Raw genomic sequence first — 27,201 nt, 5'->3', positions numbered from 1 at the left:
CACCTTGGCATCATTCACAACTCTTCTCTCCTGCTTGGATATAGCATAGATTTCCTCTTTCCTCTTCTCCTCAGTTTCCAGTTTCACATTCCTGTCCGCGTCTTCTTTCTTTCTTACAGCTGCCGCTTCTCTAGCACACGGTGTACGAACTCTTTAACTTAAAAGTATTCTATTTGCCAAGAATAAAATTTCTTCTATATTTATAGTTTTATTTATATATATTTATATCCAAGAAACCAACAAGAATTGCCATTAATTTTTTTTTTTATATATATTTTGCTAGCTTCTTGGCACCCCCACAAAGCCTTTGATTCTCGTGTTCATGTTTCTTTGGTGTTTGAATTATTAATTTGCATGCATCTTAAAGAAAATGGATTTTGATGAGAAGCAAAGTTTTGTTCTTGGTGGTAATGCAATGATGGTCAAGTTATCAAAATTTTCTTGGTCACCACTTCTTATCTTGATCACCCTTTTAGCTATTTTATCCTTTCAAATCACATCCAAGACCGTCTACCCGATAAAGATTGCATTTACTTCTTCGACGTCGAAAGACGATATCGTGGCCGATTCAAGAACCTGTGTGGGGTTCTTCGGAGAGTTGCCGGAGAGAAAAGCTGTGATATCGATAAAAGATTTTGGCGGGGTTGGTGATGGGAAAACGTCTAATACCGAAGCGTTTCGGAAGGCGATGAGGTACGTGCAACGTTTCGGGGAGAGAGGTGGGGCCCAGTTGAATGTTCCCGAAGGAAGATGGGTTACAGGGAGTTTTAATTTGACAAGTAATTTCACTTTGTTTCTTGAAGAAGGTGCTGTTATTTTGGGTTCTCAGGTATTTTGATTGTGATAAAGGATGTTTTGTCTTTTTTCGTTTGTTTGTTTTTCCAGGTGTTTTTTATGTGAAAATGCATTTTCTGACCAACTTTTCCTTTTCCAATGGATTTCTAACGTGTCTTAAGCATCCAAACTCCTGAATTAATAAAAAATTTTATTTATGATTTCTAACATGAAGCTTGTGTTAATGGATCTACAGTAATTCGATGGTAGCCCTGGGAAGATGTGAAGAGAAAGAATGCTTTTGTAGTTGATCTTTTTTGGGTTGCAAATGGGAATAAACTTTGGCATGTTTGGATATTTGTTAGGTCACGGTTATATTGCTTGCAGCTAATATTTGTTTAGCCCTTTTCTTACAAAAGAGAAAACATGGTTAGGTTGATGCTGATGATGCTAAGGATCCCATTTGAGCATCCATCAAACTGCATGGCACTTTGTCTAGATTCTCTGATGTGTACTTTTGGTTTCTCTTGCAAGTGCCTTGTTGCTTTTCTTTACTGCAATTCTGCAAAGAAATAGTCAAAGCATGTGTAATACAAAAGTGAGTAGTATGTAATCGAGTCAGCAAGCATTAAATAGTTATTAGCTTTTTCTTTTTTTCTGCTTCATTTTGATCAGTATTATGATGATGTCTTTTGCCAATATCATTTTTTTTTAAATTTCTGTTGCTTCAATTATGTTATGTTTTTGAATGATAGGACCCAAAGGAATGGCCTATCATAGAGCCATTGCCTTCTTATGGAAGAGGGAGGGAGAGATTAGGGGGGAGACATATAAGCCTTATCCATGGAGATGGCCTCACAAATGTCGTCATCACAGGTATTCAGCTCGTTTCTTCTACCAGAGTTCGCTTGTATTGAAACATATAAAAACAATGCTCGTTTCAATTGCATGATTTTTCCGAACTGCTCAATTCATTTCAAGTTGTCTGGAAACTTCATATTTTTTTGTATCAGCAAAGAGTTTAGTTGTTTTCTATATGCTCATATGGTGCTGTAATGTCAGCTTGTTGAAAATTTTTAATCTGCATAAAGCAAGATAATATTGAACTACTACATTTTCACATATCAACAGAAAGTTTTAACCCATCCAACAAGAACAAAGTATTTTGAGTTATGATTCTCTTGCTGATGCTTGTGTTGGGAGGGAAAAAATTCTATTTGAGCAGCTAATGCAGTTCGATAATATTGGGGGGGGGGGATTACTCTTAATCATTGGTTTACTAGTTTTGTATCTCCCTTAGGAAATTCATGGCGCTAAGCAACTAACTTGTAGCTATCTGATTGTCTGCTTATACAAAATATTAAATGACAAGGTGGAAAATCCATAATCCAAAAGCCAGTTTCAGATGATTCCTGTCTTGCTTATCAAACCGCTTGATAAAAAAATGACCAGTTTGATTGGTTTTGCAGGAAACAATGGGACAATTGATGGCCAAGGGAAGATGTGGTGGGAATTATGGTGGAACAGAACATTGGAGCACACCAGAGGCCACCTTGTAGAACTAATGAATTCTCAACACATTCTCATCTCCAACCTTACCTTTTGCAATTCTCCATTTTGGACCATTCATCCAATTTACTGCAGGTTGCTCACTCCCCCTGCTTTTATCTATTGCTTGGTTTCTGCTTCCCTTATGCTGTAAAAGTAAGTGCTTTAGTATGGTAGAGACTTCTTTGCCTATAAAACATGTAATGGTATTAGACTGCATAAATAATATTGCTGATGTAATTTTGCAAATGGGCCATGTTTTCCGTACTTGCTATTGAGGCTTAGGATAGAAGTATAATAACAAGCATAAGTCCAATGTTCGCTGTTTTTTTATCTTGTCATAATTATATTTTCCAACTGGAAATCGTAGTTGGGAACTAATAGTATTAGCTCTGTATTTGTTTCAGCAATCTTGTTGTTAAAGACATGACAATCTTGGCTCCTCTCAATGCCCCAAATACTGATGGTATAGACCCTGGTATGGTTCTCATCTTTCCTTTTATTTTTTACCTCCCTAGTTTTCAATTCACTGAAGCTGAGACCTGAAACAAAAAAGGTAAAATTACATGGTTTTTCTTATGTTTTTCATTTATTTGTGCAGATTCAAGCACAAATGTGTGTATTGAGGACTGTTACATTGAGAGTGGGGATGATCTTGTGGCAGTGAAGAGTGGCTGGGACCAGTACGGTATTAAAATGGCTCGTCCAAGCTCAAACATTATAATTAGGAGAGTATCGGGTACCACCCCTACTTGCTCCGGGGTTGGAATAGGTAGTGAGATGTCTGGAGGGATTTTTAACGTAACTATTGAAGATTTGCATGTCTGGGATTCTGCTGCCGGCGTGAGAATAAAAACTGACAAAGGCAGAGGAGGATATATAGCAAATATCACCATAAGTGATATAACAATGGAGAGAGTAAAGATACCGATAAGGTTCAGTAGTGGCTCTAATGACCACCCTGATGAAAGATGGGATCCTAAAGCAGTTCCGGTTGTGAAGGGCGTTTCTATCACTAATTTGGTTAGTTTTAATTCAACAAAAGCCCCAGTATTGGAGGGAATTGAGGATGCACCTTTTGGTGGTATATGCATGAAGAATATTAGCTTGCTTGGAGTGGTATCATCACCTTCATGGCGCTGTGAATTTGTCTCAGGTTTTGCAAATGACGTGTTTCCACCACCGTGTCCTCAGCTGCAGATTGATAACTCTTCATCTTGGTGTTCATACTCTTAATCTTCTTCGGTCAAACTTTATTGACGTTTTGGAGGTGGTGGTTTGCTCTGATTGTTTTCTAGACGGGTTTGCATTGAGAAAATTACAAATAGAAGACAATATTACGGAAGGGGTTGGATTGATCACTTTAGGGATTGAGCATTCTGTAAGTTATGTCTGGAGTGATGAAGCTCAGAAGATGCTGCGTGGACTGCTTGCAAGGTCTTGAACTTCGATTTTCACATATTTGTGATTGCCTTGTGCAGTTTTTCCTTGCCTAAGTGATTTTCCAACTTTGGATCTCATTGGTCGCCGATGGCAGCATATGAATATACCAAAATGTATATCTGAGGATCCAACTGAGCCCCAACCACAGAGAGAACGAAGGACCAGTCACTTGTACCAAAAGAATACAGGAAAATTTAATAAAAGTGACATTTTCCAGTATTCTAGTATCGATTACTTGTACAAAACAAAAAATACTAGGAAAGTTTTGTAGGAATTTAGTAGATGCTGTATTCTAGCTTAAGCTCCATTCACTTGTACACCATGTTTTGTGCTCCAAACTGTTGTGGAAGAACAGGTCATTTTTGTTCAGATATTATTTCTGACAAGATTTGGAGTCACCACTCCACCTCTCAGCTCCTTGATGGTTTCTGTTCTCGTATTGAAAGAGATAAACGAGTTTCCTCATTGACTTACGTATATCCCTTCACCCGCCCGGCAAACCAAGTTCTCCAACGGGCTATAGCACTGAAAGTTCCTATGATACAGAAATTCTGATTTCTGCATTTATTTTATAATCAGGGTTATATAACTAGAGTATAGCGGCAGACGAAAAGGAGGTATTGGTTAGCAAAAATAATGAAACCACTACTTGATTTGTCTTGTTTACTCAATGAAAAGCTTTGGCGTTGATGAACTTGCAGGCTTTATTCCTACTATAAGTCTCACTGTTTAGGACAAATTTGTTCATCTTAAACTAATTAAGACTAGTACTAGCAAGAATATGGTGTCTGAATTGATGTGCTGGATTGAGCCATCCAAAAAGTTTGCGCTACCTTCGATGCGTTGAACATGGCTGGCTGAATATGGGAACAAACTTTTCCTTTAACCCTCATGTGATACTTATTATTGGGTTAAACATTTCATCATCAAAGGTTTCAAGGTTTAACAATTTCCCACACCCACCCTTAAGGTCCAGAATAGAGCCATGTGATGGGTAGTCCAGTGATAATTAATCATGAAAATTTGGGTACAAACTCCATTTGTTTCTCCATATACTCTCCAGGGTTGAAGCAATATTGAGCAAGAATTGAAAACATAGGAGAGAATCACAGAGAAAAATGGAGTGTAGAGTTTGTTACATGGAAAACTAGATACATCTTGGCAAACGGAGATTTACAGAGTGCTCTCCCTCTTCACCATTTCCAAAAAACATTGGAACCACACTTGTATTTGTCCTTTCCTTCACACTCCAAAGCCAAATCATCAGAGATAAATGGCACTTTCTGCAACAACCAAAGGGAGCCTGTTAAATGACATAATCATACGGCCTAATCAACTTGAGATAACTTACAAAACTGCACGTATGAGTTTCACCTTTTGCTTGGCAAGATCTTGGCAGCCTGTGAAGTTCTCGGGGAACTTGCATGTGCCAAATTGAACTGTGTATGCTCTTGCAAAATTTGCTCCACTAGTGGCCAATCTCTTCTTGTCATTCAATTCCTACAACAATATCCCTTCACAATCAACATCACAACAGAAATAAATGATCTGATGCTTAAGAGAATCAATAAGGTTGTGAGAACCGCAGATTGGTAAACCAACCTTGTTGGCTTTGCTCTTTTCAAGGTAATCTTCAATTACTCCAGCATTAGCAGAAGAAGCAGCAGCAGCTGAGGTGAAAAGGGTAGCTGCAAGATAAACCAGTGCGCCTCTTCTTCCTTCACTGGCTTTCATTTCTTTAGAATCAGCTCTAGCCTGTTGGGCTCTGATTACTGGTAATTTGGGACCAGACACAACTGGGGATGCAACTGCAGGCATGGAAACAATCTTTGCATTAAGCTCAGATGATCCAGTGCCTGAGATGGCATAGTTGCATGCCAAAACACTGGAGTTCATGGCTGCCATTGCTTGCAAAATGTGTTTTTACAAAATTGAGAACCTACTTTCTTCTTTTTTTTTTTTAAAAAAAAAACTTTGATGAGACTAATGGTGATAAGAGGTTTATTGCTTTTTTTTTTTTTTGATAAAGGAGTGATGTGGAAGGAGGGGATGATGAATGTGATCAGGTTGTGGTTGGAGTGTGGATAAGGTGAGATCGCCTAACTCCTATTGGCAAATTTCTCTTCTCATGCTAGTTTTGTGCTTGGATTTTGGGCCCACTTTGAAATCAAAATGTGTGTTCGATATTGTTTCTCTGTTCAGCAAGTTGAGGCTTGAGACACAGGACTTGCCAGCAATCCACCATGAGGAAATTAATCAATTTGGAATACGGGAATTACTGCAATATCTGGATGCTTTAGAGTTTACAGAGTTGTATCTGTTAGATACTATCTAACAGTAACTGCAATCTGTTTCATCACTGTCTCTAATTACCTGGACATATTACTGATATGTAATGGCAGTGTGAAAAAAAGAGGTCTGGCGACCCTGTTGTCTGAAATGGAAACATAAATTCTACCCATTAGTCCATTGAAAATGGTCATCATAGCACAATCCAATGGAAAATTATTTGGAATCACACACCATGGATCTAAACATGGTGGTCTGCTATACCCCTGCAGGTGTTTAAAATTGACATTCCAGGATTATACCGATTTCTGGCTAGTAATAGATGCATGATTAAAAACTTCCGAACTCACAGTAATAGTACGCAATCTTCGTCAATAGTTCTATAGTTAAAAAAACAAGCCAAAATTGGTCAATAGTTCTATAGAATCTGTACAAATTTCCTGCAATGCAACCCTAAACAAATTGATAAATATAAATTCAATGGTGGGTTTTTCACCAATATTTGACAAAAATAAACCTAAGAGGACTCCCTATAATCATAGCTCAAGTGATGAGATAATGAAAGACTGAGAATCCTTCCAGCATTTGAAGGAAACCATGGCAGCTACCTCCTTGAACATGACGAGGAATGAGCAAAAATGTAAGTTTTCTGCCACCAGGCACATGTATATTTCCAATAGGCCGCAAAGATATGCCATGTCTATCATCAAAACAAAACTACAGTGGTGGCTAAAGAGAATACTGATTATGGTTGATTGAATATAGATCAGGATTCAAAAAACCTCCCCTACGGCGAGCTTTAGAGACTTCAGTTAGTATGAACACATTTTCAACCACGATGGGTCAGAAACGTCCATGAAGGAATCTTTTATCTACCTGCTGATGCTACCTCAACCTTGACAACCTTGACACTATCTGCGCTAGATTGCTGTCCTTTTGACTTGAGATCTTGGCAAAGAGGTGATCCTTATCATCAACAGTAAAAGAATCAGGAATTTGTAGAGCCCTGTTCCAGGACGTAGATTCAATATATTTCTCCTTGACATTTTGAAAAGAATCACTTTCATCAGCAAACCTATCTTGAATGCAACTCAGTTGTCAGCTTTATCACTAACCAATCATCTTTGGAGTGCGCCAAGATGTGAATCATCAAATAATTAAGCTTTCAGCTTTACATGAAGCTTCTTGATTTGCCAGGGGCAGAGCTCTCATTGTTGAGAGCCACATTTCTGTCCAAGAAGGAGCAGGCAACAAAATTATGAGAAATAAGAAGTCAGTTCCATTCCACATGACTTAAACAAGCTTGCACAAATCCGATGCATATTCTCTAGCATCTGTAAGGGAGAGAACTAACCAATCTTAGGCACCCAAGAGGCTTTGAAATATTGTATGAATGCAGTCTGATCAACGAAATCGTGAATTAACTCTTCCGAGGCAGATGAAGTATTATCAACTCCGCCCCCAAATGCTGCAAACTATAATTTCTCCCAGAAGTTTGAATATCTCACCCCGAACTTCAACTTCTCAGCCATGATCTAGGAACTCGCCAGAGGGAAGATAATACAGGACAGCCAAATATATCCTTGAAATGCAGACAATGCAAGGAACAATAAGACTACTCAACAGTCTACTTTTTCAGTATAGATGAAGACAAACTGTATAGCAAATTAAAATAACCTGGCTTATGGGATCAGTTTCTACAATAGAAACATCAATCAAGAACCGCAGATCTTCCATCCAGGCTCCATACACTTGATGCTCGACCAGGTAGAGCCTTCATCCACTTGGCGACATCCGGCTTTGCCGAGCGACGTGTGAGGATCCATGTAGCAGGAAGTGCATGTTGTCTCGAATCAAAAAACAAGAAGTGTGCACAACGGATACCATCATTCAAATACATAATGGCGTGGCGTCAACAACCACCTAATAATGTTTTTAAAAGTTCCATAAAAAAGAGTACGCATAGGATACCTTGAGTCCCTTGATGCCAAATGTTGAATTCACAGCAACGAGACTGCGTTGGCCAAAACGGATAATTTGCGGCAACTACCATTCTGTTTGAATTCCCAGAATGAAAGCATCTGATTTTGAAGAATCTTGGTAAAATAATATGCATTTCTTATTGGGTTTCACCCACATCTTGATGCTAGCTTGATCATCTAGATCCAACTCATGGGTAGAACGTTTGATGATCATCCCAAGTTTCTGGACATACTGTGAAGCAAGGCTGTTGACTTTTGCATTTGAGCCGCAGAATCGCTGAATCCCCTCAATGTGTTTCTCCAAAACATTCTCTTCAGGAATTCCAAGATAGATCATAGACATTGTTTACGGTTGAATTTCATTACAAATATATGGAAATGTTTTTAGGCTCCAGGACCAACTGCATCTCTGTCAAGGAATCCATGGCATCCAAAACACGATTTGTTTGCATGACACCTTTCATTATATACATGTCCTGCTCATTCTGCTTTAGCGCGCTATGGTGAGTCCACTACTGAGTGAGAATTTGTAATTAGTGCCAGTGATATAGGCACTTCACTAAAAAGTGGCATGTACAGCCACGCATGGATTGAGGCCTTGCAGCCAGTAGCATAACCAAGATAATTTTCTATGTCGGGTTAAAATTAAGATAATTTTTATGGAGTTTTTGTTTTTTTTTTGGGGGTACTTTAGCACTTAAAAAAAGAGAGAGAATAAAATAGTAATATAAAAAATATTTAGAAAATTAGCATTTTAAAAAGTCATAGATGTCATTTGAGATTTGCGAATCACAAGTATCATTTGCGACTATCTTTAATTCTAAAATTAAGTGGACACAATTTACAATAAAGATAGAGGAGAGAGGAAAGAGAGAAAAACAAGGAAAAAAAAAAAAAGACCCTAGAAACATATCGAAACTCCGATGATGACATCACCGGTACTGTTGGAAAAATATAGACAAAACAAATCTAATGACACCAAGAAAAATCATAAACGGCGATCGGAGTGGGCCACATGAGCCATCTAAATATGTTGGGGCTTATTTGCCTTTGGACAACTCATGTGGCACACTCCAATCATTGTTAGTGACCTTCCTTTATGTCATTGCATTTGTCTTGTCAAGATTATTCCAATAGTATCAGTGATATCATTATCGAAGCTTCGATGTGCCTCTAGATCTTTTTATTTTTCCTCTTTTCTCTCTCCTCGTAATTTTTGAAGAGAGGGGAGAGAGAAAAAAAATAAAATTCTAGAAGCATACCGAAGCTTCGACAATGATACCATCAATGCTATTAGAAAGATCTTGACGAGACAAATCAAGTGACATCAAGGAAGGTTACCGATGGTGACCAGAGTGTGTCACACGAGCTATTCGAAGGAAAATGAGCTCCGACACATTTAAACAACTCATGTGGCTCACTCTGGTCACTGTTCATGACCTTTTTTAGTGTCATTGGATTCGTCACGTCAATATCTTTCCAACAATACCGATATTGTTATTATCAGAGTTTCAGTATCTCTCCGGGGCCTTTTTTTTTTTTTTCCTTATTTTTTTCTCCCTCTCCTCTCTTATATCTTTTTATTATAAATTGTGTTAGTTTATTTTTAGAATTTAAGAGAGTCTTATATGTTATCTTCAATTCTTTAAATTGTGCTACTTTTTCTAAATATTTTTTATACCATGTTATTTTAATAATTTTTTTAAAGTGCTAAAGTACAAAAACACTAATGTTTTAGGGGTCAAACTTTGTTTTTTTGGTCTTAAATGCCACACCTACAAAAATTTAAATTCCTTGCGGGATCTCGAGCCTTACTTACCCCACATAATTTGAGATGATATGAACACCAATACCTTCCAAATGTAAAAGAAAATCAACATGAGAAATTATCTACAAACTTCATACTAGTTTATAGTGTCGTGTTATACTGTGATTGGAATAAAAAAAATTTGAACATAAAATAAATAAATTCATGTCATAAAAAATTATTTGTTATTATTTTTAAATTCATCCTAACAGGTCAACTTTAAAATCTTTTCATTGGACTTCTTGTCTAGCCCGAGTTTAAAATTAAACCATGTAAAAATTGAATCGATTTGACCCAATTGATTTGGTAGGTCTAAAAACAATCTAGACAACTAGTTAAAACATGGTTTGACTTAAATTTTTTTTTTTAAGATGACCATTTATAATTTTTAATATTGAGACATCGACATATTGAATCGAGTTGGGCTTCGCTATTTAAATAGTCAAATTCATGATTTGAATGAAGGACTTCATTAGGTTTAAAAACTTTGCTTTTCTTAAACTATTTTTTCTTAATTATACAATAACAAAAATAGACTTTTATAAAACTAAACACAAACCACATGTTAAGATGTTTTAGGTTGCTATAACCTCATATAAAGTAAATTAAAAAAATTTATGAAGACAAATTTAAAATCAAGTAAATCTTGAAGGATAAAATTTGAAAAAAATAACAAAATGAAAAAAAAGAGGAGGAAATGCAAAAAAAAGAAAAACAAAGAAGAAAAGAAAAGAAAAGAAAAGAAAATCCCATCTCCTCTACTATTTATGTGAATAATAAAGAAAGTGAATTGACAATGTAAGTTTTTAGATGTATTAAATAATATCAATATGAAGCTGCTTAAAATGTTAATGGCATCATCATCATCATAATCATAGACAAATGATGGCAAGACATGAATGGTAAGTAAGTGGAAATTTAAAACGATGTGGTTTTTTCTTGATGCGTTCTTTCATTTTATTGTCTTTAATTTATGCCCATTCAACCTTTTGTTTTGTTCTATATATATTTTTTTCTAATGGATCACTTTTTTTTCTTTTTTGATCATTTTTTCGTACCTTTTTTTATAGCCAATGCAAAACTAATAATATCTCACGAGTTCCAATTAATTTGAAAGTGATGAAGTTCAAAAATTTATCATGCTTAGGAATGAGATTTTTTGGTGTTTGAACAATTAGTAATTACATGTTAATGTTAATATTATATTTTCTAGAGTTTAAGAAGTGGATGATTTGTGGTAGAAGACCTAACAACTATAAAATATTTTTTTTTGCTGGGGGTTTAAAGACACTTAAATGACAAAGTCAATAACTTTTAAGAAAGATATTGAAAAAAAAATTTAGAGGATGAACATTAAATTTTAAAAACAAGAGTGTTTGTTCTTGTTTTAGTACAATAAATGCTATGAGATTTAAAAGTATTAGTATCTAGAGAATAAGATTTGTGAACCCTTTACCTAGGTGGTTCAAAGGGTATTTATAGCCCCTGAACCTTTTCGTTTTGTTGGAGTGGAGGGGCTGGAGAGTCATTTCATCATGATAGCATTAATGATAGATAAATATCTCTTACACAATATTAATGAGATGAAAATTTAATAGAGCTTTAAGAGATTTTTATACACCTATGGGTATGGAGAAATAAGTATCTCTGACATTATCTTTTTATGTTAAAAGTCAAAGAATAAACAAATAGAGCCTTATGACCCAAATTGGATCCTATAATGATCTCCGGACCTTTAGCCCTTCGAGCTTGGTACACCACCAAGCCTACGGTTAATAGGTATAGCAACGAGCCAAAGCTATGCTCGATTGGGCTTGGAACGTAGTCAAGCCCAAGGCCGATGGGTTAAGAGGGTCGCCAAACCTATGCCCAAGGTGGCTTGGCGTGCTGCCAAACCTAAGAGTAATGGGTCTGGCAATTCATTATACCCATACGTAATTGGGCTCAACAAGTATCCAAGCTTAATGGCGTTGGATCTGACAACTCATCAGATTTATACCCATTTAGGCTTAGCACGATGCTAAGACTACAAGTGATAGGATTGACAACTTGCAAGACCCATGTTTGCATGGGCTCAACAATAGTTGAACCTAAGGACGTCTGCTCTGACAACTCACTAGATCCATGTCCACTGAGGCTTGACATGTGGTTGAATCTAAAGACACTGGGTTTGGTAGCTTTTTAGATCCACATCCGCCTAGGCTCAACATGTAGCTGAATTTAAGGATGTTGGATTTGACAATTCACTAAAGTTTTGTTCATATAGGCTCAGCACGTATCTGAACCCAAGGATGCTAGGTTTGACAGTTCTCTAGACCTATGTTTGTTTGGGCTTAATGTGTAACTAAACTCAAAGATATTGAGTCTGATAGTTCGCTAAACTCATGTTCACTTGGGCTCAACACGTAACTGAACCTAAGGATATTGGGTTTGATAGCTCATCAAATCTATGCTCATTTGAGCTAGTAGCCACGCCCAAGAATGTTGGGCTTAAAAGTGAGCTAGACCCATGTTATTTGAGCCTGAAATTCTGCAAAGCCTAAGGATGTTAGGTATGGATGTAAACCATACCCTTCTACAATTGAGTAATCACCCTTTATTTGGATTTTCTAGGCATGAAATTAGACTCAAAATTTTTTTTTTTTTTTAACTATGTTGATACATCAGAAAGATTTCTCTGTTTGTTTTTTCAATCACGCATTCATGCAATATGTTTTGACAATTATATGGAGCTTGCACGACATGCACAAGAAGTATGTATGCAAACCGTGCTTGTGCCATAATATTAAGTTGCATGAGAAATTACTTCACTTTTCGCTGGGAAAAGAAAGAGATGAACTATTATAAAAAACGAGTAAATTTTCACGTAAGTATTCAGTACTATCTAATTTCAAAATCCCTGTAGAAATACACAAGAACATCTACGAGAATAGCTCCAATTGATCGCAACTTTACAAAGGAGACACTGTCAAGTAAATAACTTAGCCATTCATTTATGGAAAAAAAAAAAGGACAAAACAAATATTTAGTTTTCGGATATATATATTTGAAGGATACCTCATATGTCAATCAGCCTGCAGAGTTCTCTTCCAGCATTAATTATATACGAGAATCTCTATCACTGCACAAGGCCTCAAAGGCAATATAATAGTAGAAATTATAGCACGAACAAGAGAATTAAAACACAATTAATTTATCTTCACTCCTAATTTATGGTGGGGTTCAAACTCAGAAGACTATAAGGAGCAGTTACTCAAGAAAGAACAAATTAGACATCCATAAAGCAAGATTCAGGTTTCCATAAATAAATTACTTTCTCTTCTACTACTGCTACTACTACGTACAATATTATCTATGGATGACAGTAGCAAAACAAAGCCCTTACATAGGAAATATCTTTTGCAGATTCTACCTAGTTGAGAATTACAGCTGACACATTGAAAGTCCTGAATGAGGGATGAAAACAAAACGTAGCTGCGACCTCCTGTTGCTTATTCTGAACTCATCAAGCACTCTGACCAATATTGTTTAACTTTGAAAATGAGAAGATGATACCCATGATCATGCTCATCATGATAATCAAAACTCGAGTTTAAATTATATCTTCCATAACTAAGAGATCCCCACACCAAGAAAGTCTATAAAGGCAACATCCTGGTTCTTAACTTGACCTCCATGATCTCCTTGCTCTTGCTGGGAAGCCATTGGCAATTTCCACAATGCAGCTGAGTCATGATGATCACTATCGAGTCTCCCTAGCTGGCTTTCGATAATCTTTTCTTTATTGCCTCCATAACCATCACCATAACTTGTGAATGCAAAATGATTATTAGGGGCAACTTTCTTAGCGTTATGGATCTGTTGTCCAATAACATTTAGGTACTTATTACCACCATCAATGGTAGAACTAGGATGGTAAGTACAGTGAAGAGATTCATTCAAAGCAAGTGGCCCCCCTTTAGGATATATTGAAGAAGAGCTTGAATGAATATAATCCTTTCCTTTTGCATCAAAGACATCAAAACTTAATGAGTCATTTGTGATGGTTGAAGCACTAATGTTAGTCCAAGAAGGGGATGAATTTGTTGAGGACATGGGTATCTTATTACCCGCCGCTCTTTCAATAATATTATTCTGAAACCCTAATTTAGAACCAAAGTCAGGTGAACCTTGTGGCCTAAAGAACCCGAAATTTCTACCAGGATTAGTACTGCTATTTCTATGGTGATGATCACTAGGATATTGGATTTGGAAATTACTTCTCTTACCATGGACAGTTAAGCAGCGTTCACGCTTCCTTCTTGCCATAACAACATGGTAATGATTCTTCACGGCGTTGTCGGTTCTACCAGGGAAGAGCCTAGCTATTGAAGCCCATCTATTTCCTTGAATGTGATGAGCTCTGAGGAGCCTTTCTTCCTCTTCTTCTGTAAAAGGCCTTTTGTTGATGTTTGGATCAAGTTGGTTGTACCATCTCAATCTACAACTTTTCCCTACAAATAAAGCAAAAGAAAAAGAAGCGCATATGAAAATCCCATTTCTTAGAACTTGAGCAAAGATGGGAGAAAGAAAAGGAGAGGCGATTTCTTTAGCTCCATCTTACCTGATCTTCCTTGAAGATGTTCAGCAATGAAATTCCAATTATGAGGACCATATTGATCAACAAGTTGCCGAAGTTTCTCATCTTCAGCTGGCCTCCAGTGCCCTCTATGACAACTAGTCCTCCCACTATCACTGCTTGAGCTACCCCTAAAATCTTCCATCACATGAAGCTTAAACTCACATAAATATTCTAACACAACTGCAAAATTATGGCAGAAATCACCCCACACGAGGAAGATCTTCAATAAATATAAGAAGATGAATAAGCAGAGAGGGATAGAACAGGAGGGAATTGGTTTTAGGGCTACAGATGAGAGGTCACTTTTCTTATATACGCAAGATAAGATATGTATAGATACATAAATATACATGTATAAACACTGGTTTTTTGACCTTAACATCAAGGTTTATTAATATTACCACTGGCCTATCAAAGTATTTACCCTTGTAATTGACTTCCTTAACAGCTCCCACTCCCCCACAGACACTATACACTCACATATATGTATTTTTTAACATGAAAATGAAATTATTCTATTTGGTGGGCATAAGCATTGATTATATATTTAGCAAAGTTAGAAATATTTTGTTGCATGCAGTTTATTAGTGGCTATTTAAGTGGAAAATATTAATTGTTTGTCAGAGGGAAGTTGGTGAAGAACTTGCTGTCAAATTAGTTTGAGATGAGGCTTTCTCTTTTATTTATATGGTAAGTTACTAAGGTCATCTTTGTTTTGTAAGCATATATATATATATATGAATGGAGATCATATTGGCTAGGTTTAACAACTTGCTTTATATTTAATGCTTACATTACAGCACTAGCAAATTACACATGCAGTCACATTCATAACATGAAACCCTCATCAGAGACATCAAAGCTCAATGTAAATTATAGGGAATAAGTAGCAATTAGCTTGCAAATGACCCAAAAACACAAGCCAGCTTTCATCCAAGACAACAACATTGTTAGTTAATGGAATGCCAAAAGATAATTAATCGCAAATATATATATATATATATATTTCCATTTTAATTAGTGTTTTATTATTATTTTTCTTAATTTTTAAGAGATTCTTGAATTAATTCATTCCATGTTTGTTAATTTGTTGTAACAAACTATACTTTGACTTTGAGTAAAGTGTAAGAATAAAAGTTTTGTTAAAAATATTTCATTAATAATGTATAGCTTCCGGAGGGTAAACTTAACTAATTTGTGATATCAAATATTATTTTCACATCTAAAGAATTTTTTTTTTTTTTTACATGTCGTTAGGTTAACTTTCATTTACTAATACTAATTCCATCTTTCTCATTCGATAAAAATAAATTATTTATATAGTCATTATTAAATCTAAAAAAGTTGTACCTTTTATAGTTTAATACAATAACTATCAGATAATTAGAAAATATTGACAAAATATTTTATTGATATATAATGAAAATTTCGCTAGTATTTTTCAATGCCGACGGAATACCTTCATCATAAAATTATTTGTCGGGGTTTTCTATTTTGTCAGTATTGTAAAATGCTGACGGAATTGCCGACAAGATATTCTATTGGCATTGGAAATAATATTCCATTGGCATTTTTGTTGATATTTTTATTTTTCTTGTTTTATTTGTTATGTCCCCAAGTCAACAATTACTTATAATAAACTCCCAACCACAATTAAAAGCATCTTTAAAAATTAAGAAAACCAACAAATATTTAAGATCTATGAGGAACTTTTCATCTAAATAATGCTAAATAAATTACACAAACTTATGAGTTTTCATAATTAAAGGATTTAAGTAGGAAGTTCATATAAATAGCGCATAACAATAAGATATGTGTAATCCTACACATTTTTTTTAAATGAACAATATATTAAAATATACAAGCAAACTAGAAATACTAAAAAATAATTTCAATAAATTAATTTAAAACAAAAATGAGTTACAAAAAAAATAAGTTTACTTGGTGCAGTGAAGCTTGATAAGAAATGAAATTGAGAAAAGGAAGTCAATGCTAATGCTACTAGATAGAGGTTAGTTGGTGCCTAGCAGGTTGAGTGACTAGATTTGTGAGAGGGGCTACCAGAATTGTTTACTTGGTAGAGAAAGAAAGTTGATATGATTGTAAAGTGAAGAAGAAGAAGAAATAGGGGAGAAGGAGATACCGTTAGGTTTTAAATCTTTTTAAAATCATCGATGAGATTTTTATCGATAATTTGACAATTAGCAATGCTAATAATTTTTTAATTTTTTATTTCATTGTTATTTCTATAAAAAATTACTAATGAAAATTTTCCATCATAATTTTTAATAAAAAATATTATTAAATATTTTATTTTGATGTTTCGTTGTTTTTTTTTTTTTTTTTTTTTTAGTAGTGAATGTCCGAGGTTGGATAGCGAAAATATACAGTCCGTTCAACTAACGTGCGAACCCCCTCATGTTTAAGGCTTCTATACAATGTAAACAGTTGCAAGAAATAAGGCCAACGATAATTATATATAAATCACAGGAATATCAACTTATACGAGTATTTTCAAATTAATTACAGGGACGTATATATACGTATAAGAATACGTATCTACCTATTAAGAAGAGTTTTTGACTGAAGACCTAAATTATTTAAGCTCGGATATTGAATATTCACACGGATCATGTATATACCTAAGATTAAGAACTAGTTATTCCATCAAAGATTGATTGCATAAAAGAAAAAATCAGAAAAGAATTTGACTAAAGATCTAAAGGGTGCACAATTGCTTCACACAGTCTACAGACTCTACAATATATAATTCCACCAAGAGATTGATCGCATAAAAGAAAAAAAGAAGAAGAGGGAAGGTAAATTGCTACACCGAACATAACATAGATTTCTACATTAAAGCACATGTGGGAAAATCAAGTTCAAGTTCACTTTTTTCTTGTGGCTGCTAGAAAAAAAAAAAAAAAAAAAAAAAAAAAAGGTGCTTCAACAACCCACAGGAACAAGAGGAGCTGGATGCGCCAACAATTGTTGACAAAACCATAATTACGAGAAATGACTCGGGAAGAGCACGAGTTATTAGATTATTGGATCAATATGCGTGTAACAAAATTTATTCAAGACAATTATTTTATTTTATTATTAAAAAAAAACTTAGAATTGATGACCTGACCTGAGTTCAATGAGGTCTAACCGAGTTAATATAATCACTAAAAATCTGGGCTTAACTATGTAAAAAACTACAAATTATAAATCCTGAAGCTCTGAAGCTTTGCAAGAAAGTACTGTAGAAGAAGAATAATTAAGAAGCTTCAATTTGCTACACATGTGGTCATCTGATTAGTATATTTCTTAGTTTATTCTGTCAAGAACACATGAATACCTTCCGATTTTGAATTTTAATTATCAATTATTTAATCTCTCGGTCTCTCCTATTATCCTCATCTTTGGATATTGTTATATATTATATCGAGTCCTTGACTTGTTGGCATTCTGTGTGTAAATTAATACATTATTTTATCTCTTAAACACTGCTCGTAATATTCATGCTCTTTTCAATGTCTACTTCTCACTTGTTTTTCCATCACCAAGGAGATCATCCCATTAGAGGTCACTCCCATCTCTCTACACCTCGCAAGAAGAAAGAAAGGCATACAGATATAATATTAAGATGTGTAATTCAATTAATTAGATTTTAAATTTATTTTTTAAAGATCATCAATTCAAAGTCCCACAAATTCTCGAGTCACTAAAGTTTACATGGTCATTGACTTCAAAAATCTGTGAGATCAGTCGAGATGCGTGTAAATTAACTCGAATACTCACTTTAATTTTTTTAAAAAAATACACAGATTTAATAGACTATATATAAAGTACTAAAAATAATTTTTCTGACACTTTCTTGACCCTTTAATTTTTAAAACTTTCTTCTCTAAGAAAATCAAGATGTTGGATTTGAAAATCAATTTTATTAATACCCACAATGAAACAAGTCTTGGTTAAATCATTTACCGCAAAAAAAGAAAAGAACAGATGAAGAGTTTGCCATGTAAATAGTTGATGCAATTTGTGGCAATTGTTGATAATGAGGTAAAAAAGGAAGGGGAGAACGCAAGGTAGCATGTCTTAGACGATGATGCTCACATCTATGTAGATGGAAGGTCAAAAGGAGAAAACAAGTCTATGTTCTATTATAAAATGTTGATGGTGCAAGCAAAAAAGATTGATAAAGTGATTTCTTAACTGACCACTAGGGATTTTATAACCCACGAAATCGAACTCTTCTCCTCTTGACTAAATTGTCTTCTCCCTCCCTCCCTCTACTGCCATTGATTTGTCCGCATCGCGCATTACCTTGATATCCCCTTGAGAATTCATTAACATTTGTGATCAAGAGCTGCCTAGCTAGCTAGGTAGCAGTTTTCTTTTACTTTTCCAGTCCATATATATATATATATATCATTGAATTATTGGTCAATCTTGTCCGGTATGGTGGAATTTGGGTGATTCATGAAAACCCTTTTGAACCTAATCCATCAATTATAAGTTAACCTTTTTGTTTGCTACCACGTATGTACCTTTGCATTTCACACACAATTACTGAAAGCTGCTTCATGCTTCTAAAACTCAGTATAATCTTCTTAATTTCCTCTTTTTTTTCATAAATTAATAAATCATGTTATTAGTAACTTGAAAGGAACCTAATCCAGATCATATAGCTGCTTTTCATGGTTCTTTGAGTTTGATTTCTCACACAGTTTTAGCCTTAGTGGGATCATTAAAGTATACCTGGTTTTCACTTGGGACCTTGAGAATTTGCTACATTCTGCATCTTATTCTCCTTTTCTTCTTGCTATAATTAGCAGCCTTTCCAAGGCCCCATGTGTTCAATTTGTAAACAGCATTTAATTCTTAGGAATTGTTACTTGAATTAATGAGCATTTTTCAATGCCCATAATGATTAAACAATTTGAATCAGATTCATGAGCTGTGCAACAATTAATAATATTCTTTGGATTTCAAATAAAAGATTCATTCATAGTTGATAAATTACTGCCCTTAAAAAGGGATTTGTGGTCTAAATTTTCTACAAGAGAGTCCATTAATTTAAAACTAGATTTAATTTCAATATATAAAAATTGGCATCAAAATACCTTGAGCACCAAAATTCTAATTATATATTAGAAACATATTTATACATGTACAAAATAGTAGCACTTAATTCTCGGTGTTAAATTAATCTGCTCTTAAGATATAATCCAGAATATCATTTATTTATTTTATTTTTTGGCAACACCTAGCTAGAGTTGGGAATTGAAAAAAAAAAAAAACGAAGAAGGAAAACAAGTGGTCACAAGTTTAAGCAAGCACGACATTGATTGGTAACCAGTATAAAATAATAGTTTCAAAAAATTGACACGAAATTGAGTATTGAATTATAGTCTAGCGAGTAATCATATAAGTGTGTATGCATGCATTTATACACAAACAAAATCAAAATCATGAGTAGAAAAATTAATAATTGATCATTTATGTTTATGAAACTAAGAAAACAAAATTCATATTGTGAAATTAGCCATCAGCCATCACATCTCGGTGATCTCTTGATATTATTGAGTTTGAAAAAAATACAGAAGTTACGCAGAGCCAAAGATAAAAAAAACATGCCTTGATATTACTTGAAAAGGAAGTTTTTATTATTGTTTTTCTGCCTGATACATGAAATGCTTAATTACAATGAAGAAATATTGTTGCTGATTGTTTGCTTAATTTCCACACGCATATACATTAGCTAATTAAATGGTATATGGAAATTAAGCAACGGAATGATCTTCAGCTAATAATAGTTGATTAATTTCTTCATTGAATTTGAATATTCCCTTCCATATGTTTTGCTTCCTACACAAGTAATCATACCATTTGACTCCATACTCCAAATGATATATCATTTATCAAACTCATGCTAGTGACATGTATCTATTAATAATACACCGTATTTGTTCTTAGTGCTAAAAATACTTGCATAACTAGAAGAAAAAAAAGTTATATTTGTTTGTACATAATCAAAGAGGAAGGAAGAAAAAAAAAAGAAAAAGAAAAGCTTTATATCAAACTGAAAAACCGAAAGTATATGGTATTTATATATAATGATTTGTATTATTAACTTAGTTTTAAAATAGAAAAACAGCGTACATACAAAAAAAAAAAAAAAAACCAAAATGGGTATTTAATTTGAAATATAACTTAATTTTTTTTTGAAGTGCTCTTGGATCCCAGTGAAAAATAGGTCACCTTACAAAAGTGGGATTGTATGTAACATTAACATTAATCTCATTAATTAATGGGGCCCAATAGAAAAAACAGATACAAGAGAGTGTTGTGCATGATTTAAATTCTTCATCCTCTTCATGAAGCTGATGACACAAACAGGCCACATTTGTCTTCTCCTTTCATGAAAGGCACAAATTACCTTAGCCTAGCTACCACACCAAATTAAAAGTGCCCGATTAAGCAACATATCTTTCCCATTTCTCTTACTGTTCTTCAGCTTCTCAAGCTAACCCATCTTTTCCCAACCACGCTGTTTGTGACATCCACAAGAAATTGAATCCACCACCAAAAAAAAACCATTAATTTTGACCAAAATGTTCATCACTGATTTCCCTCCAACAAAACCCTATTATTACACCTTTTGTGGCAGGCCCCTTCCTCAAGCTTCCATGGCAGCTTATAATTTATGTATTCTACATGCTTGGAAGTTGGCTTTATTCGAACATGTATAATTTCCTCCAAGCAAGCTAGTATTTATGTCAGCCACAGATCATACGTACCACCTACATATGGTCCCATCAAATTAGGGTTCTAGCTCTTGGAATTTGGAGGATGTCTTTTTTTTTACTTCTTCCTTTTTGTTCACATTTCCAGGCTTAGGTTTAGACATTGAATATTTTCGTATCTTTCTCAACCGCTCCTTCCCATTTCAGATTTGTACATGACATTTTGTTTTTCCATTTTAACAGCTAAGTATCTTTTCTTCCTAATAGATACAGATACTGACGCGTTGAGAAGAATGAGGAAGGGGATGCTGCTTGTATATTTTTTGTATAGGAGGAAAAAACAGAATAAAAGGAGGGATTGTCCGTCGTAACTTATTTATATATCTCAACGAAAATATTTCATTGGTGATTCATGACATGTAAGATTATTGATATAGTTGCTGATGAATTTTTAATCAATTTTGTTTTTATATTTTGCTCCTTTTGTGATTTGATCGGTAATTATCAGCGAAACGGAGTCCATCATTATTTCACTTAGAAATTACCAACAAAAATTCTTAATCATCAATTTCTTTGAAAATCAAATCAACCAACGAATTAAATCCCTCTTAAATTGAATCGTAGCTAAGTCAAGAAACATTTCTCCCTTTGTAGTGATATTATTAGTGTCAAATCACTTTCTCTAAAAATATTTTTATCATCAAAGAGAACCGCATATTTGTCGTTAAATCCTTATTTTTCTTATTCGAGTGTCTCGTCTTTAAAAACTATCTAGCTAGGTTACTAATCTTTTATTTTTTTTCACCTGTTAATTAATTCATTTCATTAAGTATTGATGTGCCTGTTAACTCATGATACGAGTATTCATAAAAAGAAAAAAGAAACTCTGGTCATATGAGACAAAACATGGATAAATGTTTTTTCACTTGTTTTTGAATCTATTGATGTATTTTTTATTTGACTGTTTAACCTTCAATTTATCTATTTAAATTACTATTTTTTTTCTTTTACATATCTATTTGAGTGTCTGCTCTAAACTCACTCTTTGAGGTTCTGGCTTGCCATCTTGGGCATGCAACAAAATGCGGGCTCTAATGAAAAAGATGTGAAAAATCAGAAAAATAGAAATTGAAAATAAAAAAAATAAATAATAAAAAAACAAATGGAAACAAAAAACTACAAATTGAAATTCAATTTCTAGGCATCAAATGCTTGCATCTTGAAAATCAAATCAAATTCAAATCACTATCATCCATATCTAATGTCAAAATCCACTATTGCAACAACCACCACAAGACCATTGCTAGCTATTTCAAATGAATGGTCTCAGACGGTCCCCATTGTGGACTTTCCGTTCATAATTTTGGTTGTTCCAAACCGAAAGGCAATAATTTGAATAGAGCCCAGAAGATAATCCTGGTAGATTTTCAAAGTTCATTCCAAAGTCGGTCTTCTAGATTCCATGTTCTTCATTAGTACGAGTCAAGGCATTAATTTACCGCGGAAATAAAATTCTTATAAATGGGTCCTTAAAAACACTTGAAGTCACAAACAGAATGTTGCAAGATATATGTATAAAATACTCCAAATTTGTTGAAAAAAAAAAAAAAAAACAATCATCTAGATGAACCAGCCATCACCCGTACAACCCCACCGTGAGAATATCTGAGAACCCAGCTGCCAGCCGGTGATGTATCAACCTGATGTTGCTTAAATTTTTCAGTTGCCACACACCACTAGCCCCGTAGTGCTATGGTTAGAAGAATACAAGCTTTATGAAGTGGGGTCCCAACAGAAGATCATGATAAAAAACCAACGCTAGGAAAATTGGTTTGATGTCAATTTCTCTCAGTCCCTACATGCCTACAAGCTAAAACTAACCCCATTTAATCCCTGCTAAAAGCCTAAAATACTACGTAAGAAAGTGACATCAAAGTTAACAGTTGGTAGGTCTTTTAGGGTTGTCTCTTTCAATTTGTTTATTCACATTTGGTAACAAACTACACCATTGTTTCATTGTGCCTCAAGTAATCAAGACGCGTGCTTTGGCTCTAAATAGAAAATGACAGCAGAGCCACCACACTATTTCATAACTGATGTTCAAAATTAGTTATTCATGTTGTACAACTTTTGTTTTCATGTCCAAGAAGCTTCACTTAACACTGATTTCTCATCATTCATTTTGGGCGAACTGCATTTTCAATCCAATGTAGAAAACTAGAAAAGTTGAAGGACTAAAGGGAAATTATTCTTTTCAAAATACACTCTTTTTTTTTTTTTTTAAAAAAAAAGAGTTTTAAATATGAAACTTGACCGGACAGTACAAGACTAGATCACAAGCTATCTAACCCATGGTAAGCTGGAATCGAGACCAAAAGGAGAGCCCTACAAGCAACGGAACAGCTAGGCCTTGAGAGGTAATGACAGCAAATGAAAAAAAAAAAAAAAACAATGAGGAAGAAGTCATAGAAAATCTTTTCACTACTTTCTACTGAGTTAACTCGCAGTCATACTGTTCTTCAACCATAATTCAATTCAAGATGGTGTTTCGTAAAATGACAAGGGAAAACTGTGGCAGGCTAGTAAAGCAAGGCACCATATTCGGGATTATGCTTTGCTGATCCCCTTGGACTGAGTTAAAGTGGCCTAGTATTGATTCCATGTTGAAGAATAAGTTAAGGAATCTGTTCATTGCGTATGGTGGTGGTGCTTTGATGCTTAACAAGGTTGGTGATGATAGGTGCTGCTTCCTCCTTCGAGGTTTTGCCAGCATCTGGATGACAGGGTTAGGTGACTAACCACCCTTCCCTTTACATGCAAACTGCTAAGTTTAGTGCTTCATAACATAGAAGAACATGTGTGAAAATCATTCACCGTGCTGAAGGGAGACTTCACCATACATGGGTATTTCCCAATTCACATGTCTCTATGGCATATGCCAACTTGGTAACATGAATCCCATTGAGTAATGATACCCTAAATCCATTATCTTCGAAGTCATCTTGAAATTTTAACTGTCCAAAGACCTCCATGCCATTCTAATTTTAAAATTTCACAAAAGTTTTACTCTATGAGATGAAGGGGCTTAACACTAGTGTTTGTTTTCAATTTGGGATTCTTAGGCTGGAAGAGCCGGATAGGCTACAAACAGTAGCCCAAGAGAGATAGAAAGGCTAAGTTGAGAGGGAGCGAGACAAGAAGCCCGGAAAAGCCAGAGAGACTACAAACAAGATTTCAGGAGAGAAGAAAGACTATGAGAAGATGATTGGCAAAGGCTTATAAAGAGCTTAACATTGGTGTTTGTTTTCAATGGGGTATTCTAACAAGACCAGTCAACCACCGCAAACAGGAAAAGTAATGATAATTGAAGTTACTGCCATTGCAGTTTAAAAGTTTGGGACTTTCAAATTGGAGATATAAATAGTCCACATATTGTTTAAGGAAAAAATCAAAATATAAAATAAGAACAGTCGAAACTAGACACATACCTTTTCTTTATTTAAAAAAAGAATATAGGCTAGCAGCCTCACCATAAACTTTCCTACATTTACTCGGGGGAATAAATGCTTCAACATAAACTGTATAGTTATGTAGCAATTTAAATTGTTCCAATAACATAATATAAAGGAATGTGTTCAAAACCAGACAACAATGCTTGTAAATTCATTACAGATAAATGGTGACATAACAATTTCAAAGAGCAGATGACTAAATCCAACCAGTCAAACCTAATCTGTCAGCAACATTATACATCACTAGTTTATCCCATACAGGACCGAAGAGTTGCTCTCCTCCAATGGCGAATGTCAAGGCCCATGAACAAAGAACAGTTGTGAATACAGTGAACCCAACTGCTGATCTAATAACATCTACAAAGTGCGAAAGAGAATCTTTAATAAAGCCACTAATGTGCAAGAAAGATTACAGAACCACATCGATATTAAGAACACACACAAAAAAAACCCCCTTTGAGATTCAAAATGCAAGCATGCTGTAATACATAAAAAAAAAAAAAAAAAAAAAACCAGTTTCCAGAAGCACATGATATATAATCAACCAAGCACCGAACCAGTTAAGCAAGAGCCACCTATTGCACTCAAACCTACACTTAATTGTTCAATATTCATCCATTTATAAAGTTGCTTCTGAAACAAACAACAACAAACCATAAAACGCTCATTCATATCCACATCGAATAAATGGATACAGCTGCAGTGAACAACATAATCAACAACCAAAACAGAACTCCACAGAAAGAACTTTAGTTCATGCTTCACTGGCAAGTTCACAAAAGCATACACCACATTGATGCCAATGCTCCTTCTGTCCTTCACAGATGAGTTTGATGGCATTCTTACTGCCAATATTTCAGTCAACACAACAGGCTCCTAACCTCAACCAGCTCAAACAACATAACACAATTTTTTTTTTCCCAATAAAAACTAGATACCTTGCTCGTCCAAAAACAAACTACCAGTTATTGGCAAGGCAGAAAATCTTTACACTTAGCCAGCTTTACCTAAAAACACAGCAACTATTAGTTAAATTTAACAGCAAAACCGAAACCCACAAAGAACCAGGGTGATTAAACAAATTCAACCTACACATCCTTGTCTTCGAGTGTCTGACAACAATTACACGCCTAGCTTATCACTCATTAGATTAAAACGGCCCCAACCTCAATCACCTGCTCTGCACTGTACTGTACTCCTTAAAAATCAAAGCACATTCTACTAAACACCGCTAAATTAGAGGGAGTTACATTTCGCAATCTATTCATGAATCAACATTCTACTAAATCAGGTCAAATTCAACGAGTTTCAAGCCAACTGCATCAATATCAATACATATTCCACACAAAAAAAAGTAGCAATCTCTCTATTTTCTTAAACTAATTCAACAAGAAAAAAATTCGCCAATCAGTCCGTCCGAGCGTACAAATAATATCACCTCACACGCGCGTGGCCGAAACTATAAAGACATTTCCAGTCCAATAAAAAGGAACTAACAATGAATATTGTGTAAATTAGGAATTTTTTTACTTACAAGGGCGAATGCGAGGGAATGAGCGAGAATTGAAGAGAACAGGCCAGAAGTAGAAGCAATTGACAGCCCAAAGCCAAGGCAAGAGTGCGAATCCGAATTTGTAAAATCTGCGAGCGTAGGTTAACGATTCGTCTTCTGTTAGACCTAGTGGACCATCGATTGTCGGCCACACTGGAGTGGATGATAGTATAGAGTTGGTGTTGTTAGGGATAGGGTTTGGATTCGCGGTGTCCGTGGTGGTGTTCGATTGTGATTCTTCCATTGAAAATCAGAAGCAGAAACGACGGTCGTGAAGGTTTAAACGACAGTGCGGTTTTTCGCGCTCTGCCAGTTGATATGTAACGAGAATAGAAAGGACTAGATATTAGATAGCCGATAAAAAATGCGACGTCGTAATAGAAAGGACTGGATATTAGATAGCCGAGAGAAAATACGATGTCGTATCAAACGCATTTTCATGTATTATAATTATAATCTACAATATACCATAAGAAATTAATTAATAAGTAGCTAATATTGTAAAAAATAATTGAATTTTTATACAAACAATGTAATATGTGATAAAATATAAATATTATACGTATAAGAATTTTGTCTGATAAAGAGTAATTATATTGGGATTAAATGAAAAAGGTTTTAATTTTAATTAAGGAACAAAAATCATTTTTAAAACCATCATGAGGATAAAAAAACACAAACGAATTTTAAAAATAAAATACCAATTTAACAAGAAGAGTTGTTTAATAAGTGACTACATGATTAAAAGTATATGATATAGAACCTGATTGCAAAAGGTTTTAATTTTTAAGAAATACATATATTTTAAAAATAATGCGAGGACCAATAAATTATAAAATGAATTTTTATAATTTATAATCGTGGACCAAGCTTGTAAGACAGTAAGAGGATAGTTAATGCAATGTGAAGCATTCAAGGGATCAAGCTTAAAGCTTC

The 27,201-nt window shown here is 34.6% G+C and overlaps 4 protein-coding genes and 1 pseudogene across 5 annotated transcripts; 1 reads left to right on the top strand and 4 right to left on the bottom strand.

Annotated features, from left to right (window-relative positions):
- Window positions 1–4,182, top strand: LOC118030356 (probable polygalacturonase). 2 transcript variants are annotated; one of them, XR_004684311.2, is made up of 6 exons: window positions 1–829; window positions 1,530–1,650; window positions 2,244–2,418; window positions 2,730–2,800; window positions 2,924–3,759; window positions 3,860–4,182. XR_004684311.2 is itself a non-coding variant. In XM_035034429.2 (5 exons), the coding sequence occupies exons 1-5, from the start codon at window positions 371–373 to the stop codon at window positions 3,556–3,558; spliced, it is 1,461 nt and encodes a 486-aa protein (XP_034890320.1). In that variant the 5' UTR covers window positions 1–370; the 3' UTR covers window positions 3,559–4,182. The 2 variants fall into 2 exon arrangements, 1 of the variants encoding a protein (XP_034890320.1); XM_035034429.2 differs by having other exon boundaries at window positions 2,924–4,182.
- Window positions 4,183–4,753: 571 nt separating this feature from the next.
- On the bottom strand, window positions 4,754–5,773 carry LOC118030366 (photosystem I reaction center subunit N, chloroplastic). Its single transcript, XM_035034445.2, has 3 exons — window positions 5,368–5,773; window positions 5,140–5,265; window positions 4,754–5,048 (listed from the first exon to the last, which is right to left on the bottom strand). Exons 1-3 carry the CDS (start codon window positions 5,668–5,670, stop codon window positions 4,959–4,961), a joined length of 519 nt encoding a protein of 172 aa, XP_034890336.1. The 5' UTR covers window positions 5,671–5,773; the 3' UTR covers window positions 4,754–4,958.
- Window positions 5,774–5,914: 141 nt separating this feature from the next.
- LOC118031872 (uncharacterized) lies at window positions 5,915–8,650 on the bottom strand (annotated as a pseudogene).
- Window positions 8,651–13,092: 4,442 nt separating this feature from the next.
- Window positions 13,093–14,767, bottom strand: LOC118030348 (uncharacterized). The gene is made up of 2 exons (XM_035034417.2): window positions 14,447–14,767; window positions 13,093–14,336 (listed from the first exon to the last, which is right to left on the bottom strand). The coding sequence occupies exons 1-2, from the start codon at window positions 14,604–14,606 to the stop codon at window positions 13,456–13,458; spliced, it is 1,041 nt and encodes a 346-aa protein (XP_034890308.1). The 5' UTR covers window positions 14,607–14,767; the 3' UTR covers window positions 13,093–13,455.
- Window positions 14,768–23,493: 8,726 nt separating this feature from the next.
- LOC118030339 (probable gamma-secretase subunit PEN-2) lies at window positions 23,494–26,598 on the bottom strand. Its single transcript, XM_035034404.2, has 2 exons — window positions 26,248–26,598; window positions 23,494–25,070 (listed from the first exon to the last, which is right to left on the bottom strand). Exons 1-2 carry the CDS (start codon window positions 26,507–26,509, stop codon window positions 24,910–24,912), a joined length of 423 nt encoding a protein of 140 aa, XP_034890295.1. The 5' UTR covers window positions 26,510–26,598; the 3' UTR covers window positions 23,494–24,909.
- Window positions 26,599–27,201: the final 603 nt, after the last annotated feature.

Source organism: Populus alba, chromosome 5 (assembly GCF_005239225.2).
Source record: "Populus alba chromosome 5, ASM523922v2, whole genome shotgun sequence".
NCBI classification, from domain to species: Eukaryota; Viridiplantae; Streptophyta; class Magnoliopsida; order Malpighiales; family Salicaceae; genus Populus; species Populus alba.
The sequence above is the reverse complement of the archived record's forward strand: the minus strand, read 5'-3'. Positions and strand labels throughout refer to the sequence as shown.